General features: G+C 42.1%; 1 protein-coding gene across 1 annotated transcript in view; it reads left to right on the top strand.

Moving 5' to 3' along the window:
* Positions 1 to 22,193, top strand: part of CA8 (carbonic anhydrase 8) — a 91,344-nt gene that overhangs the window by 11,419 nt on the left and 57,732 nt on the right. The window contains exon 3 of the mRNA XM_047842715.1: positions 1,846 to 1,970. Coding sequence (XP_047698671.1) covers positions 1,846 to 1,970 — 125 coding nt within the window. The remainder of the gene's footprint in view (positions 1 to 1,845; positions 1,971 to 22,193) is intronic.

The raw sequence follows: 22,193 nt of genomic DNA, 5'->3' as shown, positions 1-22,193 counted from the left end.
TCCAAGCTTAAAGAACTCATTGGTTTTTGTTTTTAGTTCCTGCAAACAGATGCAGAGATTTGGATCCCCCTGTCCTGTGTCAGTGGGCAATGTGGATCAGAAGAGTGGAGTCCCAGGCTCCTGAAGTTTGCTAGCTAGCCGGGTGCCCAGGGCTGGTCACACTTTGCTCCTCTTGGCCACGTTTTCTCCCCTGTCGATGGGGATGATTAACACCGACTGACCCTTCTGATTTGTTGTACGATTTAAAATAAGACCAAGCGTGAGGAAAACGTTAAAATCGCGCCAGGTAGTGTTCTCCTAAAGACCATGTGTCTCACTTCCCTTCCCCGCTGGTTGTGAGGTGTACATCCTTGGAAAATTATCATGGTGTTTTGCTGCTGATAGCTCTTTTTCTTCTTTGAGCTGGTAGAAAGCTTAAAACCAAATTTGTAGGGTACTTTTGGTAAGGATTTCACGGCACTCGTTTGCGTGGCAGCCGCATTTCCCCGTCTGCACCTGTCTCTGTCTTTTGTTTTCCCTTTGCTCTTCCTTCTAATTTATGCCTTCTGGCTGTATTACACGTACTGGATGTCAGAAGCCCTAACATGTTTCTAGAACAAGTTATTAGATGAAGAACCAGCCAAACAAATAATGCTGCACCAACTCCCTTACTTCTCCTTTGAGGTTTAGAGTAAGGATGGACAGCAGAACTGTCCCTCTGTGTGGCACTCATCCTTGGGCACCATTGCTTCCTTCACAATGGTGGCCCGAGTGTGAATGCTAATTTCTTTCACAGAGACTGCTTCTTGGGGGAAGAGGTAAATTTTTTTCAGCTTCCTAACTGAAAGAGTAAAAATAACTTACAATTCTTAGCCAATACCATTTAGAGTTAACATTTATTTTTAGGAAGAATGCAAACAACCTTCATTGATGTCAAAACTGGTCATCTGTAATAAACTAAGTTTTTTTGTATGCTGTCACGGAATGTTTAAGGAAAGTATGTTATTGCTTCGAGACAGGTTCTTACACAAATGTGCTTTTCATCATCCTTAGAGTGCTCTTGTTTGGGACAAAGTTCTGGGTTATATCTGGAAATAAGACATAGAGACACGGCCCCCATAGAACAAACGTTGATGTCATTTTTCCAAACGTTGACATTTTAAGTATTGTTAATATTCTGTCATAATTTTATTTCACTTGCATGTCTGTGGTTCTAAAATGGTAAATAGGTTTTCAAGTGTTACTTTGTTGTTGAGAAATCATATGGCCATAATCATTCTTTTCATGGAAAATTTTGTTAGCTTACACTTTTTAAATTGAAAGTCTGGTGCAAATGGATGATCTCTAATGGATTTCATTTATTGACAGGTTTATAACAAATTATTGGTCAGTCTGAGGCACAGATTCTATTCTTGTCTCCTGAGCAGTGTGCTAAATGTAAGTCTCAGGGAGAGTAGGTACTGTGTGTGTTTTCTGTGTCTACTCCTTTACCTGAAAGACACAAGAAGTTGATGTTCTGCAACATTTCGAAGTATTTCAGTTTTTGAACTTCAGTTTTGAACTTACTGTTGTAAGAATTCTGCTGCCTCTGCAGATTCACTAGGTCAGTTTTGTAGATGCTGTGGATAGATGATAAACTGAAAATCGGTAACTTTTGGGGAAACCTCAACACGACTCAAATCTAGTATCGATATGATAGTGTAAGCGCATCCCACAGTTAGAATATATTTCTCATTTTGGCTATATGAATTCAATCTGTAGAGCTCATGAGAGCTTTCTGGTAAAAAATGTTCCCCATGTTTAGAATGCTATACTGATGAGTATGTTTGAGATGTAATTAAACAGAACTTAATTTTCTTTTTTCAGTTCTATCAGGAGGTCCATTGCCTCAAGGGCATGAATTTGAACTGTATGAAGTTAGATTTCATTGGGGGAGAGAAAACCAGCGCGGTTCTGAGCACACAGTTAATTTCAAAGCTTTTCCCATGGAGGTAAGAATAACAAATCCTCTTGTAAAACTCTTACTGTTCATGTAAAGTGTTCAATGATTTACTGAGAATGGTTTAGTTTAGAAATAGTTGCACATCAATTGGATTTTATCAATTTATATTAAAATGATAAAGTACTTACGGAAACGTAAGCTCAGGGCAGCAGATGACGCTTCCCAAGAACTTTGGTGAGCTTGAAGGATGCACACGGGCAACTGGCTGTAAAGGTAATCTACACTAATAAGTTTCCTTTCAGCATTGGTACTGTTCTAAAAATTCTGCTGCCTCTGCAGATTCACGAGGTCAGTTTTGTAGATGCCATAAATACATGATAAACTGAAAACCAGTAACTTTTGGGGGCACCTCAGCACTAGCCAAAAGTCTAGTTGAGCTCTGATTAAAATTGGTAAATTGGTTTTATTCGCCCTAGGCATTTAGAGATTTTTAGACATTTTGTCTGAAGAATTCCCTCCTTACTTACTGTCCTAGTCGGTTCCTGCTGCTTCTTCAATACCTAGTGGACGTATCATTTCTTCCATGGGAGTTTTTCTGAGTTCCTTCCCTAAGCAGAATGAGTTCTCCCTCTTTTGTGTTCCAAGTGTACTTGACCGATTGCTGCCATGGCACTCATGGGTCATAACCTTTAGTGCCTACGGTGTCTTTCTCACTGATCCTATGGGTTCCTGTTATGGACTGAAGTATTTGCGGCCCCCATTCATATATTGTAACTCTACCCCCAATATGATGGTATTAGGAAGTGGGGGCTTTGGGATGTAATTAGGGTTCGATGAGGTCAGGAGGGTAGAGTCCTAATGAACGGGATTAGTGCCCTTATAGGAGTCCAGAGAGAGCTTGCTTTCTCTGCTCCTTGCCACGTGAGGACACAACAAGAAGATGGCTGTCGGTAAGCCAGGAAGTGGGTCCTCACCAGATGTCAGATCTGTCGGCCTCTTGACGTTGGATTGCCCAATCTCCAGAACTGTGAGAAATAAGTGTTTGTTGAAAGTCACGCCACCCGTGGTAACTTGGGCCCAAGGTGGCTAAGACAGCTCCTGAGGAAAAAGTCTCCCTCTCATTCTTTTCTTCACACCCATCATTTAATCCACTGCTAGGTATGTCTCTGTGAAATGCAGGTGATGTCCCTGTTGGTCCAGGCCTTGTTTATATTTCTTTCTATAAGGACCCACAGTTCTCTCCTTCCTCGCAACTGCACGCATCCTTAATTAAGTATGGAATTGAACATGGCTAGACACTGTGTCTGGTCCAGCCTAGTGACTAGAAATCACTACTGTATAATTTATGGAAGTGATACTTGTATTTCAAAGAATGAAGGTAGAGGAAGGCCTTCTTGATATTACTTTAATTATCATTTTTAAAAAATTTTTTTTTAACGTTTTATTTATTTTTGAGACAGGGAGAGACAGAGCATGAATGGGGGAGGGTCAGAGAGAGAGGGAGACACAGAATCTGAAACAGCCTCCAGGTTCTGAGCAGTCAGCACAGAGCCCGACACGGGGCTCGAACTCACGGACGGTGCGATCGTGACCTGAGCCGAAGTCGGATGCTTAACCGACAGAGCCACCCAGGCGCCCCTAATTATCATTTTTAAAAAGTCTCTTCGGGGGCTCCTGGGTTAAGTGTCTGACTGTTGATTTTGGTTCAGGTCACGATCTCCTGTTTCTTGAGTTGGAGCCGCACGTTGGGCTCTGTGCTGACAGTGTGGAGCCTGCCTGGGATTCTCTCCCTGCCTCTCTCTTTGCCCGTCCCCTCCTCGCTTTCTCTCTCTCTCAAAATAAATCAGTAAACTTCAAAAAAAAAATCCCTTTGGAATCTGAGGATAACCCTTTCATTAAAAAAGACTCAAGTCTTAAAAGTGAAATATTAAGTGTTTTAAGGATGGAGGGAAAACAGTATGTGGAGCAGCACCTGAGTTTGTGATCGGGAGGACCATAACGGAGGGCAGCTCCTTTAAGGCCTTGATGGGGAAGGTTGGGTCTTCAGACGTTACCATTCTAAACGCTGTGTTTCTCAGTGCCTACAGACATCGTCTGACTTCCACCACCTGAAAACAGTTCTGCTGTGTCTTTGTGTCACCTCTGGCTACTGTGCTGTCCTCACCCGATGTGACAAGGAAAAGTACACACCAGGATGCATCAGAGAGGAGAGAGGGCACAAAACAGTCCAAAACAGTTAAACCTGCAGGGTAGTGGAGGGCAGAGTGAGGGGCAGGTTGAACAGTGGACGGCCAGTGCCTCAGCTCTGCCCTCTTCTTCGAGATTGAAAGACCGTTTCATCACTTCCTCTCAACCCATCTTCAAAGACGTAGTGTGATATAAAAAAATTTAGTGACGGGGCGCCTGGGTGGCGCAGTCAGTTAAGCGTCCAACTTCAGCCAGGTCACGATCTCGCGGTCCGTGAGTTCGAGCCCCGCGTCGGGCTCTGGGCTGATGGCTCAGAGCCTGGAGCCTGCTTCCGATTCTGTGTCTCCCTATCTCTCTGCCCCTCCCCCGTTCATGCTCTGTCTCTCTCTGTCCCAAAAATAAATAAACGTTGGAAAAAAAAATTAAAAAAAAAATTTAGTGACAGATGGGAGTAATTGGGTAGGCAGCAACTTGTAGGTGAGAACTTGATGGCTTTGCTTGCAACACACGGAATTTACAGCCTTGAGAAAGCTTGATTAGATTAAGGGAGTCAGTGGTGTGTGTTCTTTGCTCTGCAGTGGATTAGCATTTCCAGACCACATGTTCAGACTGGTTCTGTTACTTGGTGCCACTTTAACTGCTCTGGTCCATTAAGCACAGGTAATGGTTTGTTTTGAGTGAAGATTAAATTCTGATAGGCTTTGTTTCTGCAGAAATATTTATATTTAGGGTAATGGAATTACTTGCTGTAATTTTTCCAAAATAGGTGATGAATAGTATCTATACTCTTTGTTACCCCAGATTATCCCTGATCCAATCCTAGAGAAAATACTTGTATCACCATCCGATGTTTGTGTAGTGTTGTATCCCATGGAGCGCATAAATGCAGGAGCGTGAGTGGGCAGGAGCAGAGGGAGAGAGCTATAAGCCACGTGTTTTCTGTTTATGTGTTTTGTTTTGCTTTGTTTTAATGGTGGTTGTGAATCCTGAGCTGGGTGTTCCAGGGGAGGGGGCTCACACACGGTGTGCTGAAAGAGAGAAGAGAGACACTCCCTGTAGAATAGTCCAAGAGGGAACGAGATGGCTGATGTGGAGATAGGTAGGTGACTTGCCACTGGTCCCCTGGTCCTGAACTGCCCTCACAGGCCACCTGGAGCACAAGGGCATGGCAAATAGGACAGTGGAGAGGGAGGGTATCCAGTACCCTTTTGGGCGTGTTATTAAAAAAGTGTTTCTTAAAGATACTTTCCATATTTTATTTATACTTAAAGACTAACTTTAATCTCCAGATCACCTATCTATACATACTTTCCTTTTATTGATTTCACTTAACCTGAAATGAATGGCTTACTAAACACTACAAACAAATATTGACCACGTGTCTTACGTGAAACATAAGAATGGCTTCTAACAGTCATTCATCGGTCTCCCCACTAACTTTTTAAAGTTATGAACATATACAGTAAAAACAATTCTGAAGGTTTTTGATGGTACTAGAGCCAGCACCCACATCCCTTCAAATATTAACACGGTTTGTGACTTCAGACAGTTTAAACTGCAGCTCTTTTGCTAAGTGGGCTGGATAAGGCACACCATTTCTGCTTTTGCTTCTTGAACTTCTTAGTTTTGAGACACAGATGAGCTTCCACAGCGTCTGACATTCTTGCTGTTTTCGTCCCGTAAACCTGAATTCTGTTGTTCGTACTCCAGGTTTGTGCTTAGAGGACAGTGCCTTAGCAAGAGAAAAGTAAATTGTGCTGCACTTTTCTTCCTGTTAGCTGAACACCTAATGAGTTTGTACATGTTAACTACATTCTTAGAAATGTCTGAGTCATGTCTACCAGCTGGAATTCTCTTACTTAACGTGTGGAGGTTTTGCATTGTGGTATTGAATCCAGATGGGAACAGGAGGGGGAGGTTGTTGATTGCAGAGAAGTCTGAGATCCAGTCAAATGAATTCCTGTGTCTTTGTCCTTCTGGTGGCTGCAAAACCTTCATATTCTCTTTAGACATCATTAGATACCATGGCTCTTGAAGTCCAGCTTGAATCCTGTAAGAATGTTGTCATTTTGCCATAGCGGTATATTGCGTTCACTCACCATACCATAAGGATAATTTATTCCATTCACATTAATTTTTGTTACAGATCTAACCACTGGAGGAACTGCTAGGTATTTAGGGTCACATTCAACTTTCAGGTTGTATGTTCTGTTTCCACCACTTGTCTAAGAAGACTCTCAGCTGCTTTTCTACTTCAAGTAGCCTAACGTTGTGGTCCGTAGAACTCTTGGTAAATTATGATTGATCTTCACCCATGAGTTGCTACTTTAATACTTCCATGGAAGAGTGCTTCCCAGGCATTTAGATTTTAGGAACAATGAAATAAAAAAAAATTAGAGGAGGGGAAAAAGATAGTGTGGCCAAGTTTTGTTTTCTTTTAAATACGAACATTATTAACTGTACTGTCCTCATCATTTCATAGAGAGAACCTATCTTTACTAGCTGAGTGTAGGAAGGATACAGTCTGGGAATGAACACGGACCTGTAAGTTGAACAGACTTAGCTTTTAAAAAACTCGTAACCTTAGTTCTGTTTTCTCATTTCACTATAGATGAATGATAGTCTTGTCAGGAAGGGCACTGGTCCTGCCCACAGACCAGCAGGAGGTCATGCATGGCGGGCGGGTCTTTCTTGCCCTCTGGGCCTAAAAGTTTGTAATTTGAGAGTGAATTACCAAGGAAGAGCATGTTGTAGGACAGATTCTTATTTTTATCTTGTATATTTAAAGAGAAGCTATTGCTCTGTATTCTCTGAAAGGACTCAGCGGTAATTGAGCCACATACCAGCTATTTATGGGAAGTTGGGCGCATTAGGTAAATATTAAAAAAAAAAAAAAAAGTAAGTTTGTGCAGAGCAGGACTCTTTAGTTGTGAAGAGTCTAGGCCTTGGTTGTGAAATAGGCCAACAGAACATTTGTTAAAACTTTTTTTTAATGTTTTTTTAATTTTTTATTTTTGAGACACAGCGAGCATGAGCGGGGGAGGGGCAGAGAGAGAGGGAGACACAGAATCCGAAGCGGGCTCCAGGCTCTGAGCTGTCAGCACACAGGCCACCGCGGGGCTCGAACTCACGAACTGTGAGATCACGACCTGAGCTGAAGTTGGATGCTTAACCATCTGAGCCATCCAGGTGCCCCAGGCCAATAGAACATTTTGAACAGTGTGTCTCCTGATACCGTACCAGTTCTGAATATTCCACTCTCCACTCTCCAAGTCCCGGGTCTTCTGTGTATCCTGTACTTTTCTTTTCTTTTCAGGCAAATACTAGTGTCTACCATTTAAGTTTTCCTTTAGTAAAAATGATCAGGCCTTTTGCTTTTCCTAAGCTATTTGCATGCTCGTATATTTGCCTGACTGAAAGGCCTTTGTCAATTTTCCGGGCTCTGGGGAGCACCAGGAAGAGTTTTCATGGTCAACAGCGAAAGGCGGGGGGGATCTGTTCAAGTTACTTTATTCCCACGGATGTCTCAAATAGAGCTTCGTGTTTGAGACTCGCTTCCGAAATAGAGACTTCCCTTGACTTCAGTGAGAAAAATATGATGAGATTAGATCTATAAGATATATAGTTAAATAATTTATTTATTTTTTTATTTTTATTATTTAAAAAAAATTTTTTTTTTCAACGTTTATTTATTTTTGGGACAGAGAGAGACAGAGCATGAACGGGGGAAGGGCAGAGAGAGAGGGAGACACAGAATCAGAAACAGGCTCCAGGCTCTGAGCCATCAGCCCAGAGCCCGACGCGGGGCTCGAACTCATGGACCGCGAGGTCGTGACCTGGCTGAAGTCGGACGCTTAACCGACTGCGCCACCCAGGCGCCCCAATAATTTATTTTTAAAAGGAACTTCAGAGATCACCCAGCACAAACTCCTGTTTAACATAGGAGAAATCTGAAGCTCCTAAAGATTAAGGGTCACAGGGCAACTTGGTGGAAGCCATAATGTATGGCCCGGGTGGAAGAGGGGGTATTTTAGTTAATTAAATATTCCACTTAAAAAAGAGTCATCCTCTGCTGCTGGTCTTTTCTCTAATGGGTTAGATCGACAAGAGACAACACAACAGTCTTTGTCTCCCTGCCTCCCCCCACCCCCAGCATGCCTGAGAGGGTCTTGTATGTGTGCATGCACCCCCATTCAGAGATGGGAGTGTTGTCACCTTGCATAGGACTGTGCTGAAGCTGTGGCATGGTCCCCTGGCCTTACTGGCTGTGAAGACAAAATTCAGAGTGGCTTTGTGAAGGTATAGCAGTGTGGGGTCGTGAAGGTTGGGACCCTTGCTGCCCCTCGAGAACCGGCGTGGATGTAATGGATGAGGTAGTCCCTCCGCTTTGCTGGGGTGCTCACCAAGGTCTGGAGAAGAAGGGGACTAGCTCAGGCAATGGCAGGGATCACAAGACCTATTATCTGACTTCTCCAAGGAGTGCTTCCCCCCCCCAGCCGCCCACTTTCCAAAGCCCATTATTCCTAGAAAAATCAACTCCAGTTTGAGATTGTATTTGTAATGGTAGTTAATACTTGGGATTGAGGTTGCTTTAGAAGAAAAAAGGGAAAGAGGAGGTAAGACTGATACTAAAGGAAATGACTCAAAGTTTGAATGTTCAGCTTCTTTGGGAAATTGTATTATTTTGATCAGAAAAAAGGAACAAATTGTACATATGATTGTTATGATTATAATTTGGCATCCTGGAATATTCCACAGGGCTAGCAGATTGAGCCTCACGGAAAAACAGATGAAGGAATTAGAACCTTGTGCTGTGGCCTCTCTGTGGTCATAATTGCGGAAACTCCCTCTCATATCTGGGTAAAAAAAAAAAGATAAATAAAAACAAATTTTATGTTTCCTGAATTCTGGTGAACACTTGCATTTTTACTACATAAAAATCACAGTTCCTGCTTTGATTTAGCATGTTTATTTTCTCATTTATGAAAATGTATTTAGAGTAGAAACTTCACAGTTTACTGAAGAGAAAATAAATTACAGTGTTGAGCAAACAGAAATGTTCTTTTCGCTGAACCACATGATGTGGCAATCTTCCATTCCCACTTAGAAATAGAAGTGCACGAGGCCAGTTTGACCTTTGAGTCGTCTTTGAAGCTACCTTTCATTTTATATTTGCAACTATTTCTTTTAGTAGATTATTCTTTGTTGTTGTTTGAAGATGTATAAAATGTTTTCGGCAAACTAAATTTGGAAGAATCATTTATATGTATATTTTTTACAAGTAAGGCAAATTTGTGCAAAATGGAAAATTGTTTCTGTAAACGTATACGGTGTATAATTAATTTACAGGTGTAATAGGTGTAAATAATTTATAGACTTGCAAGAAGAAAATATTTTAAATTGGGTTCTAACAGATATAAATTCTACAGTAAAATAGATCTCTTAGTGCGTCTTCAGGTAAGAAATAGACTCTGATTTAAATATACAGTCCATAACCAAGCAGCCACCTTTAACTCCTTTCCATCTATTCATCAGTTTATTCATCTGTTGTTTTTCCATGCATCCATGCATCCATGCATCCATGCATCCATGCATCCAATCAAGTGTTTCTTGGGAACCTACTGCTCAGGCTCTGGGCTAAGTGATAGGGATACAGCGATGAGTGTCAAAGACAGCCAGTGGAGTTTATTGCACTGGGGGGAGTGCAAATGCATTTGTATGCAATTTATCTCCTCCCCCCTTTCCCCCTAAATTGATGAGCTTTCAAGTCAGTGTTAAAGGGCCTTATCCCCTCTACCCTGTCTATGCAGTATGCAAACTCAGGCTATTAGAAGCTAATTACAGGAAGGTTTTGAAGATACTTACTAGAAAGCAAATATATTATTTGAAAGGTAAATGATTGTCAACCAAACAAAACATTTATTGACCAGTATGTGAAAGGCACTGTGTCAGGTGTAACTCTGCCACAGGGTTAATTTAACTGCGATAACCTAACAAAATTAGAATCAGCAAGACACAGGATTGGAAAGTTTTGATGGTTGGGGGGTGGGGGGGACAAGTTAGGAAAGGTCTAGATTCTGAAAAGCTGCTGGAACCCCCGGGCCAGTGCTGCTGCCCCATTACCTACCTATAGATTACCAGTGGGATGGGGTGGGGAGGGGTCAGTGTGCTGGGGTTGGTGAGAGTTTAGGCCGGTACATCAGAAAATCCAAGATTCAGATCCAAGCTCTGTGACCTTGGGCAAGGTAGTAAACCTCTTCAGATGTTCCTGTCTACGAAGAGGGTTCAAAAGTAGCTCCAAAGTTGGCAAGGAGTAAACCTTTTAGTATATTAGGAAGGTGTCATTATTCCATTATTATTATTATTATTATTATTATTATTATTCCTACCATGAGGAAGAGATGGGAGGACATCAAGGGGCAATTGTGATTGTGATGGTAAAAATCTAGTTAAGGGACACCTGGGTGGTTCATTTGGTCAAGCGTTGGACTGTTGAATTCGGCTCGGGTCGTAACCTCATGGTTTGTGAGTTTGAGCCCCAGACAGGGCTCTGTCTGTGCTGACGGCAGAGCTTGCCTGGGATTCTCTCCCCACCCCTCTCTCTGCTCCTCACCCACTCTCTCTTTTTTTTCTTTATCTCAAAATAAATAAATAAACTTTAAAAAATTATTTTAAAAAATCTAGTGAAAAGTTCCTAAGGGGAAAACAAAAGGCTTTTTTTTGTTGTTATTACATGGAATATGAATGGAGAAAAAAGTCTTTTGTTTTCTTTGAAACCCCTGTTCCACCCTTTACTTGAATATATTGTCCTCTACAAGTCTAGTCAATATATTCCCTGAGACATGTTTTTATGATTATGGTGCATGCACATGCAGTAGAATTTATATCACCAGTCTATTTTGTAGTGAAAATCAAATAAATATTTCCTGTGTCAGGTGAGTATTGGCATGATAAAACTTCTAATCGAATGGGAGACTATTGAAAGATTTGTAATTCCAGAAGATCTTAATTAGTATAGAAACTACATAAGGTGTGGGTTTTTTTGCTTGTTTGTTTGTTTTTGGTATTTAAGAATGACAGCTTAAAATGGCACAGTGGTATTGGTAAGATAATTGTGCTTGTGCCCTGGCCACAGCTTTGCTGTGCTTGAAAACATGTCTCCTTTTAGCTTCTTCGTGTTATGCACAACAGGAACTCACTATGGAATCCTAGAATGTTGGGCCGTGGACCCTGTGGGAAATTGGAACTTTTGGTGCTGTGGTTTCCCAGAAGGAAGCCTGCTCTGGTGATCGGTACTCTCCATCAGAGAAAGCCCCACTCGGATTCCAGCTCACCATGGTATTTGCTATAGGACTTCTTTGTAGCCATTCAAGCTCAGTTCCTTTGCTGGGACATAAAGATAATACAGTTGTACTTAACCCTTATGGAACTTAGGGAGAGGCTGTAAAAATTAATGGTGTAATATTGGAGGCACCACGCACTGAGTATCTCATATGGTGGTTTAAACACAATCTGGTGTTCGCTTAAAGTACTTTGTAAAAGCATTTTAAGGGCATAATTAGCTGCAGTGTATGTAAATGTAATTTATGATAGTATAGTTGTCTCGGGTTTTTTGTTTTTTGTTTTTTAGAAGCCTTGAGTGGAAAAAAAGAAATCCAGATTTTAAACTGTTAATATACACATTAAATATAGAAGGAAGACATTTATGCTTGTAGGACCCGACAGATGAAAGATGGACCTTTTTTCATCAATTAATGTGTTCACTTGGGGCCCTGAGGCAAGCATGTTCTCTAAACCCAGTTAACGAGTCACTTAGAGCTCTGGTTGATAGAGCTTATTCAGTGGAACCAATTTATTTGGCTTCAGAGTTAATGTATTTCTCGTGAACGTTCCTTGATGAGTTCTCTAAATTGATGAGTTCTCTGAGGAGATCTATAAAGGGATCCCTTTCTCCAGCCTGGGTTTTGAACAAGTAAGAAATAGGGCATTATTAGAGTCATCAAATGGAGAACAAAACATTACCTCTGTTGTGAATGGAACTATACTGGAGACGTAGCGTAGAAGGAAGAGGCTCTGCCCACCTAGTTACAGGCAAGGGGCGGGTGGCAGGGTGTATTAGCCTGCTCTCTAAGGGTAGCTCTCATTTCAAAAGAGGAAAAGAAAAAAGAGGAAGGGGTCAGTTGAAAGAGCGGAGAGGAAGGCCAGCCTTGTTGAGGCAAAATCCCTCTTTCTAGGAACGGGCAACAGGGAAGAGGCATTTCCTGTTGATAAGACAGACTCTTTTTTTTTTTAAATTTTTTTTTAACGTTTATTTATTTTTGAGACAGAGACAGAGCATGAACGGGGGAGGGACAGAGAGAGGGAGACACAGAATCCGAAACAGCTCCAGGCTCTGAGCTGTCAGCACAGAGCCCGATGTGGGGCTCGAACTCACGGACCGCGAGATCATGACCTGAGCCGAAGTTGGCCGCTTAACCGACTGAGCCACCTAGGCGCCCCTAAGACAGACTCTTAAAAATTCTCCCAGTTATCCTTCAACATTTGATGGCACTGGAGCAAGAGACCAACTCCGTTTGGGAATCAGCGGCGAGAGTGCGGTTTCCTTTTATTCCGGTTTGTTCATTTTAATCATCTGGGACCAAATCCCTTTTTGCTAGCTGCTCCTTTGTACCTAAGATAGTCGCACAGTCTCCTCCTTTCTAGAAGGAGCTGGGAGATGGAGTCAGCGAGGATTTTGATGCATGTGCAGGATTTATTTTCTTTCTTTCTATCCTACGTGGGGGGGTTTCTGCCCAATGTAGCATCTCAGCTTGGGCCAGTTGTTTAAACCAAAGATATAAATGTATTTATAAAAAGAACTGTTTTACTTCCCCCAAAGTGTGACCTAAGTCCAAGGCTTAACTCATTAATCCTATTCTGAATTTGGGTTGCACGGTGCTGGAACTATTCTGCAGTAATTTTTAAGAACAAATGTCACTTATCCACCTTGTCATGGAGAACAAATAATCACAGATTTTTATCAGTGGGCATTGTTTCTAATTAGCTTATCAGCCATGACGTGCTTTAACTCTGCTCCCAATCTTGCTGTTTTCTGGCCAACCTCGAGCTTGCCTGTATCGGTCAAGGACTTGGGTCTCTCTAGTGGAATAAAGGCTGTGCCATTAGTAATGTCTGTTACTGTTTCCTCAGCTGAGCTCCAGTGGGTTGCCTCCTTTGAGGCTTTCTCTCTGAGGCACTGTTTTCCCCATGGGCAAGTGAGAAGAAAGATACTACTGGGTTTTGAGTCTCGTAGGAAGGCAGGATGGCGGACTGTTCCCTACCATTCGGTTCACAAACACCTGTCAAGTACCAAACCCTGTGAGATACACAGCATGTAAGACGCCAATACTTGTGTGCGGTGATTCTGTAGTCTGGTGGGAAGAGGTTGGATTAAGATAAAAACACGTGAAGAGATAACAGCAGAAAGGTTAAATGAAAAGTGATTCGAAACGCATTTAGGGAGCAGCTGCTGTGTGTTTGCTGCTGGGTGTGGTGCCGACCTTTAACAATAAATGAAAAATAATCCAGGTCTAGAAGAGGTTCATGTTCCCAGCAGAGTGACAGGCCTATGAAAAATGGTGACATCTAAAAGGGAACCGACACCACGGAATAGTGGCTTTCTGCTGGACTCAGGGAGGGCTGTGGAAAAGAACGGTTATTGGAGCTGGGCCCTGACGATTGGGTAGGAGTTTGCAGGATAAAAACGATACGAAAAAAGGACAGGTGGATGCAGGAATTTTGTAAAGGACAGGTGCACTGGAGCTTGGCGAGTGATCAGAAAAGTCCAGTGTGGTGCTGAGAAGTGGACCTTCTGTAGCTGAGATAGTCATGGGACAACGAATCGGAAAATCAGGGAGTCAGAAAGCGAGGTACCATGGTGGAGAGAGGCTGATACATTTGAATTAATACAAGTGTCACTTGACTCATTTCAATCCATATTGTTTTTAATCCCAGAATACTCGCAAATTAGGTAAAAAAAAAAAAAACAACACGAGTTGGGGTAGCAGTTCCTTGAAAGGTTGTAAAGATGCTCTCAGCCGTAGAGAAGGTGAAGAGAGAAAAGCACTTGAAGTCCTACTAAGCCTCACACAATGTGAGTCTTAATGAAAGCAGGGCTGATCTTTCTCCACACAACAGAAAAGTGAATTAAAACTGAGGATTACCAGAGTTTAGTTTGTGTTTCCTGTTAGTTGGAGTTGATTTGTTTTCCCAGGGAAAGAATTTTCAGCTTTGGAATTTTCATCCCCTCCTTTTAGCTTGATGGTCTGGCTGTATTGATCCTCACAGGGTCACATGCATTTCTGCCCGGGTTTCCTAGGCAGCATCCAGGAGAGCCTCTCCTTTTGGGTGTTGTTTTGGAAGAGATGTTTCTCTTGATATCTGTGCTCCTTGGAATCGCTAGGCTTGCTCTTGGCAGTGCCTGTTCCTGGAGTCTCTCCTCCTTTCCTCTGGCCAGGTTATTTTTTAACATGGATGTCCGTGCGCTGTCAGGGCACCTGATGGCCCTTAGAACTCGCTGGATTTTAAAAACTAAAGAACGTGGCAGGAATAGGATATTGACGAGGAACACCATAAGTGAAGATGCATCAAATTACACGGATATTTATATTTCTATATATCTAAATTTTATTAGAGATTTTATTGTGAATTCGTCGTGAAAACCATATTTGTGCAGACAACACAGCATTTTGTTTTAGGTTATTAGGACTTGTGTTACGGGGGTTACTGCTCTGCTGAGCCAAAAGGCTCTGGAGAACTAGGTTCCAGTCAAGTTTGAACCGTCTTTATAGGAAGAATTATCCTTTGTTATTTGAGTCTAATATCAGAAACATCTCGGTTGCATCCCTTACTGAGTAAATATTGAATCCTGTGGGGACAAAGATTTGAGATAATGGCAGATTGTTTTGCCTCTCTTTCCCAGCCTTTTTCGGGGGGGGGGGGCGGGGAGCAGGGGCATTGGGGAAGATAGTAGACATAAAATTGGACTGACCAAATACTATAATTTGGGGGTGGATAATAGTAAGCATGTACCTCATGTCACACTTGTCAAAAAAGGAATGGACAGGCACCTGGGTGGCTCAGTCGGTTAAGCTCAGGTCATGATCTCGCTGTTTATGGGTTCAAGGCTTGTGTGGGGCTCTGTGCTGACAGCATGAAGCCTGCTTGGGATTCCTGTTCTCCTTCTCTCTCTCTGCCCCTCCCCGGTGTGTGCCTTCTCTCTCTCTCTCTCTCTCTCTCTCTCTCTCTCTCTCTCTAAATAAATAAACACTAAAAAAAAAAGAAAAGAATGGAGACTTTGAGCGGGAGGCTGGGGAGCACTGTGTGTTGTGAAATGGCATGGGGATGCCAGGAGGGAAAGGGAATTGAAGCAAAGATGTCAAGGCCAACCGAAGTCATGCTGAATTTGAGATTGGTTGAGATTGTTATACAGTTGAACTCAAAGATGAATTGGAGGAATTTTCACATTGGGAAGTTTGATTTCTGATAGACTCTCAGTTCCTGGCATAGAGAGGGCTCTAAATAAATATAAATAAGTGACTGAAAGAATAGATGGTAAAGTTTTAGGCATCGTACCCAGGTTCTGAGGACATAAATAGAACAGTTGGGACCTTCTCCCACCTGGGGGATTTTGTCCTTGCAATTCCCCTGTCTGGAATATTCTTCCACCAGGTAGCCATTAACTTGCTCCTTCAGCGCCTTTGGGTCTCTGTTCAGATGTCACATAAGCAGAGAGGCCGACTTTAGCTTTCCTTAACCTACTTGTTTTTCTCCATTGCATTTCACGGTAATTTAATAATACATATATATGGTTATTTAAACATAAATTCTGTATATGTGTACCATACATATGGCTATTTTATAGTAATGTATTGTAGCTGGTGTTTAGGGGATCTAGAAATTAAATAGCTGGAGATAAATCTTGAATGGCAGGATGGAACAAAGAATGGAAACCCTTAAATGTCAGGTTGATATTGGTATCCTTTTCTTTGGTCAGAAAGGTGATGTATATGTGGCATTTCACTAAGGACGGTGGGGATCACTGTTCTGCATTTCACAGTTACACATTTTTTCATGCATTCACCAAATATTTGTTGAGCACCTACTATATGAGTTGCAGGCAGTCTGAGGTACTAGGGACAACACACCGGTGACAAAATACGCAGAAATCACTTTCCTTCTCAAAACGGTACTTCTAGTGAAATGTAACCATTTTCATCGATCAGTCATGTGATGCTTTGGGGAAGTCATGACGTCACCTAGGATGTCGTCGGCTTTGACAAAAAAAGAAGGGAGTGTGAGAAATGATGTGGGGAGAGAGCATTCAGAGCTTACCAAGAGTTTTGCTAGCTTGTTTGGAGATCAGGTGAAAGGAGCAGTCCGTGATTCCTCTAAGATTTGAGCCTCCATAGCTGGAAAAATGGTGGGCCGCCAGAGAGGGGGCCGGTTTTGGTGGAAAATCCTGGTGTATACTTTGATATGTTTTGAGTTGGACAGCTGCCTTTCATCCAAGTGGAAATGCCCAGGAAGAGGCTAGAAATGCGGATCGGTAACTCAGAAGGGAGGCCACCGTTCGGCATTTACTAGAGCAGCTGATACTGTTTACTTATGTATCTATTTGAATCTGACTCCAGCTAAATGAGTTCCTATAAAAGAGCACGCTGTATCAATGTCATGAGAAAACAGTTACAACTTTCATTTGGTATCCTGTCACTACTGCTTATTGGTATCATAGGAATATGTAATGTTCCTGAGTAAGCTTAATCATGCAGTATTTTACCAAGGGGAAATTATATTCTTAATCCTAGGTAATGGCCACCGGTTTACATACTATGATTGTAGCGATTGTGGTAGCATGTGTTCTCTTTATCCACACCAATAATTAATCCATCCTTGAAACTTACTAAGCTACTTACTTCAACAATAAACCAATAATAAAATCCACTGCTTATTATTAAGAAATATTAATGTGAGTATAAGATTTAGGACTAGATTTACACTCCTAAAATTGCTTTAGCTGATGATACATTTTCTGCTTGCTGATAACCGGTTTCCGTGCCTCATGTCTTTATATTTCAGGGTATTAAAAATGATGATATAGAAAATGCGTCTTAGAATATTTTCTGAAAAGCCCTAGATCAGAGCACAAAGCTCAATATACTTTTGTCTGTTCTTAGACATAATTTTACTTTTCAAGAAATGCTACATTTTGTCTACCAGAACCCCAAATTTGACTCGAAATAAAATTTTTCTTTTATGTATTAAGTTCTTTGGCTGTGTGTCCTTCTAAAAGATTTGATGTCAGAAACCAAGGGAGTGCTTTTGTTCAGCATCCTATATCCCTTTTAGAGGAGCACCTTGCAACTCAGAAAGCGTCGGACATTTTTCCTTCCACGTTGTGAAAAGTACTAAAGGGCAGCTCCTGGGTTGGTTAATTCAGCTGCTAAGCCGTGTTTTGAAGGGCCAGCTGCTTTGTTTTCCTGCTAAGTCATTTCAGGACTTTGGCCCTTTCCTGGAAATGTTCATTCAGGGTTGCAGGATGGCCATATCACATCTTAGTGGCACATCCTCACAGACTAATGATGAAAGGTTGTAAGAGGACTCCATTTTCTTGCATTAATTTTTTGGTAACATGTATTTATTTTTGAGAGACTGAGAGACAGATTACAAGTGGCGGAGGAGCAGAGAGAGGGAGGCACAGAATCCAAAGCAGGTCCCAGGCTCTGAGTGGTCAGCACAGAGCCCCAGTGTGGGGCTTGAACTCGTGAACCGAACTGTGAGACCATGACCTGAGCCAAAGTCGGAAGCTTACCCGACTGAGCACCCAGGCGCCCCTGTTTTCTTGCATTAAAAAAATGTTTTATTGACGCAAAACTTACATACCATGGAATTCACCCATGTAAACTGTACAGGTCAGTGGCTTCAGTATATTTACAGTGTTGTGCAGCCATTACCATGGTCTAGTTTTAGAACCGTTTCATCACCCCATAAAGAAAAAGTTACTCTTCATCCCCTACCCCTATCCCTAGGCAACTAGGAATCTGCTTTCTGGCCCTGTAGACTTTCCTATTCTAGACATTTCATAGTAACCAAACGATGCTGTTTTCAAGGTTCGTTTATCCATGTTGTAACCTGTATCAGTATTTGATGACTTTGATTGCCAGAAAGCGTTCCATTGTGTGGATATACCTCCTTTTGTTTATCTGTCAGTTGACGGACACTCAGTTTGTTTCCACTTTTTGGCTGTTGTGAGTAATACAGCTATGAACATTTGCATACAAGGTTTTGTGTGGACATAAGTTTTTCACTTCTCTTGGGTGTGGAATTCGGGGTAATATGGCAGTCCACACCTAATTTCCTAGGCGTGGAATTACTGGCAATATGGTAGCTCTGTGTTTAACATTTTAGGAATTGCTAATTTGTTTTCCAAAGGGACTGCATCGTTTTCCCAATCCTGTCAGCACTGTGTGAGGGCTTCAATTTTTCCACATCCTGGACAACACTGGCTGTTGTCTTTCTTTTTGATGAGAGCCATTCTAGTGGGTTTGAAGGAGTTTCTCCTTGTGGTTTTGGTTTGTATTTCCCTAATGATATATGGAGCATCTTTTCGTGTGTCTGTTGGCTATCCATATGCATTGTGTTTTCGTTTTGCTGATGGTGTTGCTTGATGTCCAAAACTTTTTGATTTGGATGAAATCTGATATATCAAATTTTTCTCTTACTGGTTCTGCTTTTGGTGCCTTCTCTGTTTTTTACAATAAAACATCTTATAGGTAAGTAACGTACGTACAGAAAGGTGCCCAAACCACAAATAGACAGTTCACTGCATTTTCAGAAAGTAAACATACCTATGAAAAACCAGCATGCAGATTAACAAACAGAGCACGACCAGTATCCCAGAAGCTCCCGTCACGGTTCCTCCAAGGTTAGTTAACCGTGATCTTGACTTCCAGCATCATAGGTAAGTTTTGCCCATTTAGGGGCTTTGTATAAATCGAATCACATAGTAGTTGTTATCCTGTGTCTTCGTTTTTTAAAAGTCTACGTTGGAGTCTGCTACACTGTAGCGTGTATGTTTCCTTTGTTTACTTTCTTGTGTAGTAGCATATCACTGCGTGAGTTTTCGACGGCGCATTTTTTCCACTGTTGACCGGCATTCGGATTACATTCAGGTCTGGTCTGTTAGACTAGAGCTTCTGTGAGTATTCTGTTTGGCGAGCATACACTTAGAAGGGTAGCCTGTGTAGGAAAGGCGTAGTTCAGCTCTAGCAGTTGTTGCCAGTTAATTGGCCACAGGGTTTGTTACCAGCCTTAGGAATCTCTTCTTTTTAGCAACCGGATGTTTTCCCAGAGGTCTTCCTCACCCCTGCCATCCAGCAGAGCTCCCCTCAGGTGTCATTCGCCAGAATTTCTGTACACGCGGGTTCCCGGGATGGTCATTTCAAGGGAGAAGACAAAGCTGTCACTCTTGGCTTAGTCAGGCTCACTCTGTAGGGCTGAGGAGGGCTCTAGGCTTGTCGTAAACACTTGGTCTGATATGTAGAAATGCAGCTGAGGTTCTGTCTGCATCGAGGAAGGGGGAGGGGAGGCAGCTGTGTCTGCAGAAAGTGGGAACATCCAGTCCCACCAGTTAGACACTACCGGAGGAGTGGCTTTGTGCTCCCCAAGATCTCTCTTCTGGACTTACTTTCAAAATTTAGCAGGAGTCCTCCGTAAGTATTTTTAATAGTGATCGTGCTTTTTGCATTTTAATTTGTATTTTTACAACATTACATTTTCACTAAGCCTGCTGTAATAAATCGACCTTTGGACAGTGTCGCCCGTCGTCGCTTTTGTCTTCGTGGTGGTGCCGCATTGAAAATGTGCGGGGGGGGGGGGGGGGGGAGGGGGTAGTGCTCTCCAGAAAGTGGTTACCATTTTCCCACGGAAACAGTGTTTCATTAAGCTTTGGTTCTGGCTTAAGCCTTAGCAGCACATTAATTAAAAATATCAAATACCGTGTTATGTAAAAGCAAAGGTAATACAATAACTGTACATGTCCACAGTGATTTTAGCAGAATTATCTTCTGAGTTACATTACTGTCGAGCAGGGAAGGTCCTTGCTTTCCGGAGGGGCATGTCTCTATGACTTCACATACACGCAAAAATACAGTTTCACTCACTGATATATCTCATTTGTCTAGAACAAATGTGCTACCTGTAATAAAGACTTTTGGAAAACAATGATTATGTTTCCATCTGAATTTACATAGGTTCTTTTTTGAGAATGGTTGTGGATGGCCAAGATGATAAAGCATCGAGTAGCACAGTGAAAGTACTGTTTCCACAGCCGTGGCTGTGCAGACCAGGGGGATAAGTGTTGTAAAGCAGAGTCTAGTCAAGCAGAGAGCCTAGTCAGTTCTGGAGAGATCGGTCCCGTTGGTAGGCAAATTCAGGCATAGGTGACGTTCTCATTTCCTAATTGGCGTTTCCATATCTGCCCGCTGAACATTTGCGGAAAGCACGGTGGTCACTGGTGATTATTCATTTTGGATTATGTGTAAAATGTAATCCTCCTGTTTTAGAAAGGTTTTCCCCCTAAGTCCTAGGAGCTGTGCAAAATCCAAGCGCACTGCCACGTAAACGTAGGTTAAATTTCCTATCAGAATTGTTGTGCTTTTTCTCGTTCACACCCATTCATGCCTTTCCTGTTCCTGGTTGACCTTTTTTTTTACCCGAGTTGTTTTGGTACAAGTTCCATCTCAGTCAAGCGGAGTGATACTTTACCTTGTCATAGCATTGAAGGGAAACCTGGACTCCATGTTCTAGGTCAGGGGTAGGTTAAAACCCAGTTTTCTAGAATGCCTTTTAAAATAATTTGATATGCATTTGGTTCCCAGTAGCATTGCTCCTGTGTTAGCCTGAGAGTCTGAGACAGACTTCAGGGAAACGTGGTCCCCTTTAATTAGCACTAGAAGTGATGTATGTAGTTTACTGCGAGTTTGCTGAAGAAAGGTTCTTTGTGCAACTCTCTTGAGCAACAAGTGAGCTGGATTAGTTTGTTACGGTTTTCCAGTAAATTACAAAACTTCTATCAATAAGGAAATAATTTGCGGGAGGAGCATAGGTGTGGATCTTTGCAGACCTTTTTGTCTTGAGGATGAGGGCAGTCTTGAGTGTTCGTCTCGTTGTAGAGGCGGGGATGTCCTTGCACTTGTGTGGGAATGTTTGGGCGAAAATCTGTTACATGAATTTCTGAGTGTATGTTTATTTCTTGAGCCCGTCAGAGTTCACTCTTCTCTCAGTGTTTCAAAGGTGCGGGATGTTTTTATTGTTGGAAAGTTTTGCATCCCTCGCATGATCTCCTATCCACGGAGTTAACGCAAGACCCCTTTTACTGCAATCCTCGGGGAATCGTGGACACAGCGTTCACGCTCATGAAGACCATCCATGTGCCAGGCACATGCCGTATCTTATTTAATCATTAAAATGTCCCTCAGAGCTGGATGTCATGTGTATTTTTCAGTTGAATAATCAAGTCATGGGGCGTTAAATAAGTTGCCCCAGGTACATCAGTAATGGCTGAGACTCAGACCAAGTATCATTCTTTTCCCTCTACGATATATGCCCTCTCATATTTCTAATAAAATGGTTCTGATTTGTGCTGTAGATAACTGCAGTTCAGAAAGTAAAAGCCTCTGAGTACGCATGCTGTGTTAACAGACAAGTAGCTTTTCAGGTACAGTGAGGATTAAAATGGACTTTAACATTTTCAGATAAATGCATTTTATCGTGCAGTTGTCATATTTTGAACATCGTAATTGGCTTTAAAATATACTTCCTGAAAACTAGGTTAATAGGCAATGTATTAGGTGTATAAAGTTGGAGGATGAAAACTGACAGAGGTGTTTTGATAGAAGGACATATTCTTGTGCTGTGCTGTGCTGCGTATTGAGGAATTCGGATTGTATCCCGGGGACAGTAAGAAGACTTAGTTGGGCCTTCCTGAGGAGAGTGACGTGATCAGATTTGCACCGGGTGACTGCACGGTGGGAGGTGCATTTGAAAT

This window comes from Prionailurus viverrinus, chromosome F2, assembly GCF_022837055.1.
Source record: "Prionailurus viverrinus isolate Anna chromosome F2, UM_Priviv_1.0, whole genome shotgun sequence".
Taxonomy (NCBI): domain Eukaryota; kingdom Metazoa; phylum Chordata; class Mammalia; order Carnivora; family Felidae; genus Prionailurus; species Prionailurus viverrinus.
This window is presented reverse-complemented; position numbering and strand designations above follow the sequence as displayed.